The sequence below is a fragment of the Glycine max genome, chromosome 9 (genome assembly GCF_000004515.6).
Source record: "Glycine max cultivar Williams 82 chromosome 9, Glycine_max_v4.0, whole genome shotgun sequence".
In the NCBI taxonomy this organism is placed as follows: domain Eukaryota; kingdom Viridiplantae; phylum Streptophyta; class Magnoliopsida; order Fabales; family Fabaceae; genus Glycine; species Glycine max.
Window position 1 is genome coordinate 45,209,262 of NC_038245.2, and position 13,218 is coordinate 45,222,479.

At 30.6% G+C, this 13,218-nt stretch overlaps 2 protein-coding genes across 3 annotated transcripts; both read left to right on the forward strand.

Annotated features, from left to right (window-relative positions):
• The first annotated feature begins 734 nt into the window (after positions 1-734).
• Positions 735-5,072, forward strand: GAMMA-TMT (gamma-tocopherol methyltransferase). Its single transcript, NM_001253954.2, has 6 exons — positions 735-986; positions 1,565-1,734; positions 1,916-2,020; positions 2,233-2,436; positions 2,582-2,684; positions 4,810-5,072. Exons 1-6 carry the CDS (start codon positions 764-766, stop codon positions 4,911-4,913), a joined length of 909 nt encoding a protein of 302 aa, NP_001240883.1. The 5' UTR covers positions 735-763; the 3' UTR covers positions 4,914-5,072.
• A 2,478-nt stretch (positions 5,073-7,550) lies between these two features.
• Positions 7,551-10,808, forward strand: LOC100792977 (uncharacterized). 2 transcript variants are annotated; one of them, XM_003534313.5, is made up of 4 exons: positions 7,551-7,837; positions 8,415-8,649; positions 8,810-8,914; positions 9,952-10,808. In XM_003534313.5, the coding sequence occupies exons 2-4, from the start codon at positions 8,472-8,474 to the stop codon at positions 10,695-10,697; spliced, it is 1,029 nt and encodes a 342-aa protein (XP_003534361.1). In that variant the 5' UTR covers positions 7,551-7,837; positions 8,415-8,471; the 3' UTR covers positions 10,698-10,808. The 2 variants fall into 2 exon arrangements, with proteins under 2 accessions (XP_003534361.1, XP_006587673.1); XM_006587610.4 differs by having other exon boundaries at positions 7,556-7,837; positions 8,415-8,658.
• Positions 10,809-13,218: the final 2,410 nt, after the last annotated feature.

Sequence of the window (13,218 nt, forward strand, 5' to 3'; positions counted from 1 at the left end):
CATATAAAAAAATAAAATATGTTAATAAGTAGGTAAAAAAATATAGGGATTGAATTTGGTCTATAATCGATTATGGATTTTATTTTTAGTTTTAATTTAATCAATTCAAAAGTTTAACTTGTTCTATTAATCAATTTAAACATGTATTTTATATTCAAGTTTTTACATAAGTGTAGATAAATTATATTTTTTTAAATTAATATATATATATAAATTAGTAAACTAAAATAATTTAAACAAATTAAAACAAAAGAACACTCACTTTTTAAAAAAAAAAGTTGTAAAAAAATAAAAAAATTAAACAAAAACAAAATCAAACACGTAATTTTTTTTAAAAAAATATAGGGTAACAAGAAATAGAAAACTATTTTTAAAAAACTCTGAAAATAAAACTCAAATAAGTAACAAAAGAATTTTAAAAAAAGTGTTTTTTTGCTATAAAAAAATCTTACCACATCGGTTTCCTAAGAATTAATGTAGTGAGTTCTTTAGGAAAAATAAAATAAAATACCGTTAGAAACCGATCTCACAAACTAAAAAAAATGGGGGTGAGAACCAATTTCTCACTTATAAACAACTATTCATATTATAGAGATAAATAATTATTGGACTTATATTATTTCTGTAAATATTATTTTTATTTTTATTATTGGATTAGTTAAAACACCTATGCTGACAGGATAGTAAACCAATACAAGACGTGTCTATAAAAAGTTAACATGACCTGTTCCAATGAGCAACAAAGAGAGCAAGGAGAGAGGAGATGTCGGTGGAGCAGAAAGCAGCAGGGAAGGAGGAGGAGGGAAAACTGCAGAAGGGAATTGCAGAGTTCTACGACGAGTCGTCTGGCATATGGGAGAACATTTGGGGCGATCACATGCACCACGGCTTTTATGACCCGGATTCCACCGTTTCTGTTTCTGATCATCGCGCTGCTCAGATCCGAATGATCCAAGAATCTCTTCGTTTTGCCTCTCTGCTTTCTGGTATGTGCGATTCTTTGCAATTTCACTAAAATTAAATGTACTCTACTAGATTTAACTTAACAACACATATACATCAATAACAATAAAATCTTACCCCACCAGCACCACATGAAATGGACTACATGATACACCGTACGCGACCTCATTGCTATAGTTAATTACAAATCTTTAAAGAATACTATTATTATTTTGCATGAGGTCTTGACGACTTCTTCAAAACTTACTCTTTTTTCGCCTCTCTCATTCATTTTACTGAACTAAAAAAATCATACTATTTTTTTTTCTAACTTGTGCTCCTCGTGGACCTTTTTTTTTTTTGTGCGTGTACAAACCATCTATAGTTACATTAAATATTTTATAGAATAGTGTGTGTATACATACACACAAGCAGTATGGGTACACTGTCATGATTTTTTTATTTTTTTTGGATGCAGATACTGTCATGTTTTGTTAATCAATAATAATCGTTGTAAATTGAATTTTGATTTTAAGATATGAATTTGATATACTTTTTTTTAGTGATTTGAAAGTGGATGCAACTGACTAGGAGTATTTTGTTTTTGTTTGTGAATGGTCAGAGAACCCTTCTAAATGGCCCAAGAGTATAGTTGATGTTGGGTGTGGCATAGGGGGCAGCTCCAGATACCTGGCCAAGAAATTTGGAGCAACGAGCGTAGGCATTACTCTGAGTCCTGTTCAAGCTCAAAGAGCAAATTCTCTTGCTGCTGCTCAAGGATTGGCTGACAAGGTCTTCATTTCTCGAAATGCATGTTTTTCATTTCTAGTACCGAGGTTATTAATAACATGCTACAGAATCTCTGCACATGTAGCTAGTAGTACTTTAAGGTTTTTAATTTCTAGTATCTATTTTACACATGTTTTTAATTTCCAGTATTTGCTTTCATGTGTACGTACGTCTGTAATTGCAGGTTTCCTTTGAGGTTGCTGACGCCCTAAAGCAACCATTCCCTGACGGGAAGTTTGATCTGGTATGGTCCATGGAGAGTGGAGAGCATATGCCTGACAAAGCTAAGGTTTCATGAATTTTAATTTCTCTTGCAATTAATGTTAGTTGTGGTTGGCCCCCATTATTTCTATTCTCTAACACCAGATTGATTTATTCCCTTAATTTGCTTTAAACACTTATTAAGTAATTACCTTACAGTTGAAATATCTCTTTCTATGATCTGTACTATACTACTATTAATCTCACCTCAGCTTAATTTCCACTTAATGCAACCGACAGTTTGTTGGAGAATTAGCTCGGGTAGCAGCACCAGGTGGCACCATAATAATAGTAACATGGTGCCACAGGGATCTTGGCCCTGATGAACAATCCCTACTTCCATGGGAGCAAGATCTCTTGAAGAAGATTTGCGATTCATATTACCTTCCAGCTTGGTGCTCAACTTCTGATTATGTTAAGTTGCTGGAATCCCTGTCCCTTCAGGTACTTAATTAGCACAATTTTTTTTACCTATAAATATTACTTGTTAATTTATTATTTTTTTAGTAAAAAAAATTCAAACTCACCACCTCTATATATAGTTCAAGTTGTGTACGTTGCTACTATAACATGCATGGTTGCTATGTAGGACATTAAATCAGCAGATTGGTCTCCCTTTGTTGCTCCATTTTGGCCAGCAGTGATACGCACCGCCCTGACCTGGAATGGCCTCACTTCACTCTTGCGCAGTGGTAAGCTCATATTGAATTTCATCTCCTATCTCAAGTCTTGTACTGTCATTGTCGTTGATAATTACTTCCATATACACAGTAACTTTTATATAGCTAATTAAGAAGTAGTAAGAACATTACTATTTGTATTATGTTCAATGTAATAAATCAAAATACATATATGACTCATTGCGTGATGTTCACAAGAAAATTATCTTATTAGAATACAAATGGCCTGTCCAGCATAAAAAGCTTTAACCCAATTTACGTACGTACGTGAGTACGTCCATCTTAAAAGCTTCAGCCTTCAGCCCCTTACACAACTCAATTTACAATCACCACTAGGCACGTGCTATTCCTCCTAGCTATACTCACACCACTTTTCACGTTAACTACCAGTTTATTAAATATAGCACATGCACATCCACTCTGTTCATTTGACGAGGTTGGCCACCAGAACCCATAATAGACCCCTCATTAAATATGTTCTGAAGTACTGAAAAATAAAATGCCACCTACCCGTCATTAACTTTGATCCACTACTTCTGAAATTATTTGAAGAGAACTAAGACGAAAAAAGGGAAGAAGATCTGAAAAAATTTAAAAAGATCTAGCAATTATATTTGAATACACATTTTCTTTCAACACTACATTAACACTTTTATTTTATTTTTTTCTATCTTCTTATCATATCATATCACTTATAATACTTATATTTTTATCTCTTTTTAGTAATGATACGTGAACACTCATGTATTATAAATACCTATAAATAATTAACACTTTTTTCTTATCTATCTTTTCCTATCAAATTAATCATATCACCTATTATATCTATATTTCACTCTCTTTCTCTTTCAAGATATCTACTAACATATGGGTTTCCATTAATCTTTATTAATCTTTTTTATCTCTCTCAACTAAGTTTCTAGTGACACAATGAGTGGTCATGAATATTTTTCCAATTGAAAAATATCTACCATATACACTTGCTTTATCTTTTATTTCAATTTTTTACTTCTATTTTTCTTCTGATCTCTCTCATACCTTGTCATATCATTTATCACTTTTTTTTTCACTTTCTCTCTCTTTCTTAATTGTTTTTTCTGTACCTCTTTTTTCTTTTTTCTTTTCACCAATACACCCAAAAATGAAATACAGGTTTATTATTACTCTAAAAAATTTACCCTTCATTTGACGTCTATATTTCAATATGTTGACTTGTTTTTTTTTTAAAGGAAATATCAATATATTGTCTAGGCTCCATCATTGAGTAAACATAAAAAAATGCTTAATCTTCAAGTGTGAATCAATTAGTACAAAATATTTCAACTTAATTAATATTTTTGAGTTTGGATTTTAAGTATGCAGCTTCATTTTGTTATGAGAATACTTATGATATCAACGGGAAAATAAAATAAAAAATACCTAATCACAGAAAAAAAAAAACTCATGCTTCATCTTTGATGCAAGGATTGATTTCTTAAATACTGATTTCTAGCAACTTTGGAAGCTTGGAAAATTTATAAGTAGTTAGCAATTTTTGTTATATGAGTATTTTTAAAATGTAAGTGAAATATAAACAAATAAATTTTAAAAACTGTTCAATCGATGCAAAATTATTTATTGTAAAAAATAAATTAAAATAAAATATAGACATTTGAAAGTTGAAACTTCTCATTTTGAATTTTTTAATGCTTAATTTAAATTATAATGATTATTTAAAAATATAATTCTTTCTCTTCAATCAAACAAATCAAAATCAACGTTGCTGTTTGTGTTTTTTTTTTTTTTGTTATTCATCTTTTCTGTCACCCAAATATATGGTAACCCAGAAGTGTGCATGCATATATGACGTGACTAATATTATATAGAAGAAAAAGGAAAATCATTATGGTAAAAGAATAATAAAGAGCAATTATAATTATAAAAAACTATTATTTATCTCACTATATTGTTCGTATATATACTATATACAGACTATCTTTTTCATTATATATCTATCTGCTGCCAGAGGCGGACTTCGGATTTCCTTGCAGAGTTTCTTGAATGTGTTTTCATTATTATTTTTTGGCCTGACCTAGGAACTTCTTGTTGAACTGATTAGTATTTTAATTTGATACTTTTTAATTTTTTTTTTGTCCAGGACTTAAAACCATAAAGGGAGCTTTGGCTATGCCATTGATGATAAAAGGATACAAGAAGGATCTGATTAAGTTTAGCATCATTACATGTCGGAAGCCTGAATAATAAGCGGAGGCAGGACATGTTGTTTTCATAGAATCTAGCGCATGTTCTCGTGTGAATGTATAAGAGTATGTGGTTGTTTAAGTGGATTATTTATTTTAATTTTATGAGTTTTATAATTTTACAAAAAAATATTTTATATAAAAATTTATTTCAATGCTGTTAAAATAAGTGTTTAATTTAATTTTGTGAATCTTAAATTTAAATAATAATATTCATATAAGTAATTTTATGTTATTTGTTCTAATAAAAAAAGTTAAACAATATTATTTAAAGTTAAATATCTCATATAAATATTTCTAAGATGCTCTAACAAGATTCTAATATGTCATTTATTTTTTATAGTTGGATAATAAGAAAAAACAAACGAATTAACTGCGGTATAACTTATCATTTTCTCAGCAACAAATTAAAAAAAAAAACTTAAATCTATTTTTGGTTCCTATAATTTAATATTTTTTTATTTTTATTCCGATAATTTTTTGTTGTTTTAATTCTTACAAAATATGTTTATTTATTTTTTATCTTTAAAATATTTTAAATAGCTCTTGGAACAGTAAAAAAAGTGTTTTGAACATAAAAAAATATTATGTAAAATATTTTAAGGATAAAAAACAAAATAAAATGAAAAAAAATCAGGATCGAAAATAAATAAACGTTAACTTAAATGGATAAAAATGTATTTATTCAATAAAAAGAAAACATAGCGCAAATGACAGTCGTCCACATAATAAGTATTAACTACTAAAAGTAAGATTTTCTCTTGAAAGAAAATAAAAGGGGACATGCTAGGTGTACCCAGCAACATTGTTGGTGCACCCAATAATTAGATGAATAGACAAAATTGTCCTTGTGTTAAAGTTTGAAAATAAAACTAATTTTTAAAAAAATAATTCCTCTTCTGAAAAAAGAAGATTCTTCCAGTAGAACAATTTGTTCTATGGAAAGAAGGTTCTTCCGGAAGAACAAAGCTACCAGAATAAGTTTTTCTGGTAGCTTCTCCGAAAGAAGGTTCTTTCGATAGAATAAATTGTTCATCCGGAAAAACCTTCTTTCGAATAAATTACCAAAAAAACTTCTTTCAGAAGAAAAAATTATTATTTTTAAAATTAGTTTTATTTTCAAATTTTGGTACAAGGATAATTTTGTCCATTCACCTAATTACTGGGTGCACCAACAATGCTAGGTGCATGTCCCAAATAAAAGTAAGATTTTGTTTTAAGCCGGTGGATGGTCATGTAGCCCAATGAGATTGGATCTCCTCGTTCCCCATTTCCTCAGTTGGGTCTCTTACCTATATACCTTTTTCTTGGGCTGATTGTTTGCGACTCAATTTTCTTGCTGGCTTTTATTTTTGCAGAGTTCTCAGAAATATTTTGGCTATCTGAATTGGATGAATGAATGAATATCTTATTGCATTTGTTTTCTCTTCTGTTTCAGAACTTAATAGAGAAATTCTTATTGAGCATGAGACCTTGTTTTTTCGTCTGGCAAAATTTCTCCTTGTTTGAATTTTATTGTATGCTCGTTAAAATTATGTTTCAAGTTCAGGTTCAATCCGAAAATAATCCTAATTTACACTTTATTAACTATAATTATTAAAAGGGAATATTTAATTGTCATAAAGTATAAATAAGTACTCCACAAAAAAAGTATAAATAAGTTTTTTATGCTCGTTTAAAATTTTTATGTGAATACTCTTAATTTTCACCTTATTTAATAAGTTTATATATATTTGATCAATAATTAATAATATTAAAGAAAATTTATTGTTAATCTTTCTTAGACTACTGCTATTTATACATGACATGCGGATATGTTTAGAGTAGTATGATAGGAGTAGTTTATATTAATAAACTATTGCATGTTTAAAATAATTTATTTATATTCAAAATAAAAATATTCAATTATTAATTAAAAACAAAAGAAGCTTATCTAAGAAATAATCACACTGCTATTTATAGATGACATGCGGATAGGTTTACAGTAGTGCATTAACTTTACCCTTATTATTCATCTTTTTGGCAGTTGCAGTTAGAGTCTTATCAAAGATTGTCTGCTCCTTTTATAAAAAAATTTCTTATTTTTTTAACGTACAATAGAGGTGTTTTTAAACTTAGATGAAATTTCTCCTAAATTTAAATTTTCATTAAAACAAGTATAACTTCTATTAATAAAATACGTTTTTGTGGATAGATTGATTTAAATTTTACTTAAACATGTTATGATTTGTGGCTCTGTAAATGCAATTTTTTTTTATCAAGAGAGATACAGATTATTTTGATGATCTCTACAAGTTAAAAAGAATTATAGTATCCAAAACTCCATTAAGAAATATCCTTAGTGTAAACCAAAAATTTAAAATCAAGCCATCAACAAATTTTATGAAAATTAAATAAATTAGCACGCATTTATTTTTATTCGGTTATAAAACTGTCATTACGTTTTTTTATACATAAATTGTCATTATTGTTTGATACATCAGTGGCCAAATTATTGTTTGGTCCATCAGTAGCCAAAATTTTGTGCATAGATTATAGAAGTATTTTTTTTTTTTTTAAAAAAAAAGTTATTAACTTATTATAAAAATGTGTGTAGAGTGTGGCACAGCGAATAAAGTATGATGTTGTGTATTATGTTTGTGTTGAGGTTGTTCGAAGCGTGGAAGCGATAACCATATTCTTCTTTTTCGCATCTTTATAGACTATAGTATTGATTATTTTGTTTTTTGTTTTTTCTTTTTTTACCAGTCAAATATTTCTTTTTCTGAAACCCATTCTCATTCTCTCTCTTTCTCAGCCACTGTAGTGTGTCTCTTGACACAGTTCGTTAGCCGCAACCCTTTGGCTCCTCCTTCCACTCTCACTCTCACTCTGTTTTCATCGTCCTCAACCAACGCCATGTGCTCTTAGTTAGACCTCCCAGAGGTACTCTCTTTTTCTATTCTTCTACTTTCCCTTCTCTTTGTGTTTTTCGTTTCTTCTCCTTCTTCTTATTGTCATCGCTTTTTCTTTATGTATTTGCTTATGGAAAACTGGCACTGCTTTCCGATGGAACATTTCCTGATTGGGTGACGATAATGTTTTGATCTAAGGCTGGAAATGGGGGGGAAAAAGACGATAAGGGTTTAAGGAATGGAAATGGTTTAGATCTTTGTGGGAACTGCATGTTCTGTTTTTTTTTCTAATATGCCAATGTATCTAATGCTTTAATTTTAGCAGAAAATTATAATCTATTTTTTGAAGTTTAATAAGGGGAAACGGTGGCGGTGGATAGAGCCCCAAATAGGGGGAAAGGAGGGTTTTCCACTTTATAGGAGTGGGATTAATATTTTCAGATGAGGAAATATCAATATTAATGAACATATATATCATCATAACTATGGATAGGTAAATTTGTTTTTTATGGTGAATATTAGAAGGTTATAGTAATGAAAAATTTGGAATCTATTCTGTGCATGTGTGTCTTATGGAGGCAATAAGATTTTGGTAATTGTTTGTGTAGGTTCTTCGTAGACAACACAGAAGAACGATTTGTTCCGTTGTTTTAGTAGCTCTTGAAATGAAACCACAAACCAATGGGATGTCTAGAGCTCATAAGGCAAATAATAATACACAGTTTGAAGGGCCTAACTGGCTTATTTTTGCTGCTGGTGCTTTGTTGAGTACCCTATCCATTCGCCTCGGTTACAAGTTAAAGCAGGCAGTCGACTCCAAGCCGAAGCAAAATGCAACTACTGGTCAGAAAGGTCCTTATGTACTGTTTGGGGGACACCATTCTCCCCCTTCTGCGTTTAATTTTTTTATCCTAAGTGGGAAAATAAACTCAACTTAATAGTCAAAATGGTTTAGTGCCTTTGTCTATTGTGGATTCTTACTTCATATTATTTGTTACTACAGGAAATGGAAAATCCACCCACACAAAAAACTCCACAGATTGCTTTATGCAGTCTAATGGATATTCCCAAACGCAAGATAATCATGGATGCTTCAGTTGCATTTCAGGTTTACTATCTGCTTCCAAGACAATTTTTATTTGCTGAGTTTTGATGACTGGTTGTAGTATTTTTTTCTTGTACTTTTCTTTCTTCTTATTTAGAAAATTTCTTTTTCTGGCAAGATTTTGTTTCTGAATTTTGAATTATGTTGGATGTGTATTAATGTTTGCTTGTAGGATGTTATGCTGTTTTATTTTGTTATTTGTTAAGACTTGTTAACTGCATTCCTTATCATGGTCTATCTGTTCTATACTGAGTGTTACTGTGTTAGTGGAGCATCTTCCACTCATCTGTATACCTGATGTGTTATGATGTTTATTGCTCATCAAATATCTCTGTACTCATCTTTGTTTCTTTAGTGTTATTCTCATCTTATTTATTTATCGTCTCTGCTCCCAGTTCTACATTACTAGCACTACTATTGAATGCCATTGTTGCATGTGCTAATAATAATAATGTACAGAATTTCCTCGTGAAGTTGGTAATTATGAAGTGGTGAGCAGATGCAACTTATTTACCTGCACTCATAAGATAGGGTGGGAATGGACACAGCCATGTTCTAATTAAGCAGATGAGCTGAACATTCTGAATCAAATTTTAGCTCAGTGGTCTATGGCACTTGATATTTGATCTTGCCTGCTGCTGAACATTTGCAATTATGGAGATAAAACTTTTTATTTGGTATTGGCAGATTTTCTTCTCTTTACGAGAAAAGAGATGCAAACTACACAAATAGCTCAGATATTTAAAGCAAACCTGGATTTACATGTTCTTAAATGTGTACAAGTTGATGGGCTTCCATTCGAAGTTGACTGCAGTCTGAGAAATGCTGTCAACTTTGTAGATGAGTCATTTGCAAATAATTGGTGATAGTAGTTTGTGAATCTGATTCTGCATTCTCTATGATATTATTCACCTAATTTCTTTAATTTATGGCTTGTTTTACAGGGATGCTCCTGAGCCCTAAATATTGAAGCTTTTTGTTCTGTTTTGCTTTTCATCTGAGTTAGATTTTGAGTATCAATTTGACAATGTTTTGGACAGGAACTGGAGGTACCATGGAGCTAAAGTGCCCACCAAATGGCCAAATGCAGATGCTGAATGAGTTTGATGGGGCTCTCCCTTTGGTAACAGTTCCTGCTGTTGCTGAATTTAGCAAGGAAAATGGTGTTGTCTGGGCATGCTCTCCTGATCGTCTCGAACTGCCTTCAAAGCCATTCCACCATTCAAACTGCTCAGATTCACCATGCGTATCAGAATCTGGTTCTGATATTTTTAGTAAGCGGGAAGTCATACAGAAACTGCGGCAACAGTTGAAGAGAAGAGATGATATGATACTAGAAATGCAAGATCAAATGGCTGAATTGCAAAATTCACTCAATGCTCAGATGGGACTTTCTTCTCATTTGCAATTGCAGCTTGATGCTACAAACAGTGACTTATTTGACTCCGAGAGAGAGATCCAACGGCTAAGGAAAGCAATTGCAGATCACTGTGTTGGATTTGTTCACCATGACAAATCTTCCAAGGTGACAGTTTTTCCTGCTGAGATTAGAAATGACCTTTCAAATGGGCATCTTGATGGGGAGAATAATTGTGAATCCCCTGAAAAACTAAGGGATGAGGAGGAGAGAATTGAGTTGCTGAAAAGGCAAGTAGGAGAGTTGAAAGAGGTAATAGAAGGAAAAGAATACTTGCTCCAGAACTACAAGGAGCAAAAGGCAGAACTGTCTCTGAAGATTAGGGAATTGCAGCAGAGATTGGATTCTCAGCTGCCTAATATTTTGTAGAAGCTATCAAGTTTGTGAATACTTTGGTTCTTTACATTTGACAAATCTTCACTGTCTTCCTCATTCTTTATTTTCTCTGTAATTAGCTCAATATATTTCGAGTTTGTGCAATGTGTGCCTACTAAGGAGTGAACGAGGGCCTGGGTATTTAAAATGAGATGAATGCATATGGTCTTAGAAATAGAAAATATTACTCTTGGTTCTTTATATTTCAAGTAAAATTTATATTTGTCACTGTATATATTTGGCAAAATAACACTTTTCCTATCAATAGGCTGTTTCGAGACAACTTGACCATGCAATCGGTTGGAGGGGGCTGTGGTACCAAGAAAATAATTTTGACTCCTAAGTTAGTTTCAAATGCTATAACTAATACTATAATTAATTAATACATGTTAAAATGTTACTAATTGATTAGTTATTATATATAAATAATAAATAAAATAAAATGGCATATTTGGGTTTAGTTTGGCATTATTTATTATATAGTAAAAAATATTTTGAAGAGACTAAAGAAAATAATCTTGTTTAAATCAAATAGAATTATTATAAATAATAAAGCTTTATCTTCTTCTTTTTTGTTTGTTTAGATCAATTAATACACGTGCTCGCGCTTAATAGTTGTAATATAATATTAATGTAAAAGTTACTTGTGTAAGATCATTTTAACTTTTACCATTGAATTCTAAATATGGTGAAAATACAAATTTTATTACTGTTCTATCAGTTTGAGCAGAATTACATCACTTAAAAAGATATAAATAGTCTTAATAAAAAAATATAAATGTTAAGATTATTTTAAAATCATAATGTGGAGACATAAAGTGTTTTCCAGGAGGAGCATTCATGGTAGCAAATTCATAGTCCCTCAAAACCTGACTGAGTGTGATGGACGCCAGGATGTCTCCGTATCATCATCAAGATGCGTAAAACAAATCGGTCCCAACCCAACGAACATTTATACATATCCAACGCATTTAACCATTATTTTTTTTAACTTATAATAATAATACAACTTTTTTAGCTATCTTAATTCCCCACTCTCCCACGTGGAAATCGGGGCATGAGCATTATCAACCTATAGATGGTGCTGTTACACTGCACAGGATCTTCTGTATTGTGTTGTTGACGGTCATTTTTTGTCAATGAGAATTTACCTTTCGAAGACTTACCAATTTGTTTGTGATAAATTTTGTTGAAGAGATTGAAATTTTTGTACCCTTGTGATTTATTTTACGTAATCTCAAGTTATACGATAATTTTATAGTTTTGAAAAATTATCGAATTGTTGGTTTGACGACAAAATATTTGATAAATAGAGAGAGGTTGACCAGGAGATTAAATTAATAAGAAATTAAAGAGCAAAGCAAAAATAAAGTGCTAAAAATAAATGACCTTGTAAAAGATAAAACGAAAATGGAAAAATATGCGATGAAAGTAAAATAAGAGAAACATAAAGAGTGTTAAAGAATAAAGTGCCAAAGATGATGTTTTTTGAAATTAAAAGAACAAGAAACTAAATGATCAAAAATAATATTTTTGCAAAGAGGCAAAGCGCTGAAATAAAAATAGAAAGGAAAACCCAAATGCAAGAAAATTAAAATACTTGGAAGATAAAGATGTAAAAAATGTAAAGAATTTTAAGTTTAAATTGAAATAACAAAAAAAAAAGAAGTAAAATGGAAGATATGTTTGATGAATTCCTTCTTTGAAATCAGTACGGATGTGAGGAAATATTTCTTAAAAAAAAAAAACTGCTATAGGACGAAAATCGTTTCGTACGAAAAATTATTAGAAAACTACATTCGAGCAAGTATTATATGAAGAACCATAATCTGCTAAAGCCATCTTTATGAAAACATCAAACATTTATGGAACAAATAAATTGATTTTGTTGGTTGTATCAATTTGCTAATGTGCTTATTACAACATGGCTACTCTTTTACACCGATCCTATGAATAAAATAAAATAAAATAATTAAGAACTGACAAACTAATTAACCTAATCTTGATTTTGTTGACTTGAAAACTGACAAAATATTACTACGAATTTATCCAATCAATTAGATTTATTTATCATTGTATTGTCACCGATCCGCTACTATCATTATGAATCTTCAATTAATAAATCTGTTCCACATTTGTCTTTGTATTGTCAACAACTAATTTCCACTTGACAAATTTGTCTCATGTTTTCGGCAGCAAATCTTTAGCCGATAACTTTTTTTTTTAAAAGACTTTATTTAGCCAATAATTTTATTTCATATTATCAATGAAAAATATTTACTTGATAAATGTCTTACATATTTTTACAACAATTGCTAATAAACAAATTTTTCTTGTCCTCAACAACAAATCATTCAACAAATTTATCTCACATGAATCTATTTTTTCTTATCATGTTATCCCAATTTTTAGGGTCCCGCCGTATTTAACATTACATCCCGAAACAACCTCTTCGACTTAATGCATCTCTATCAACAAATTAAGTTGCACTTAAGAAATGTCTTTGTTAAAATTT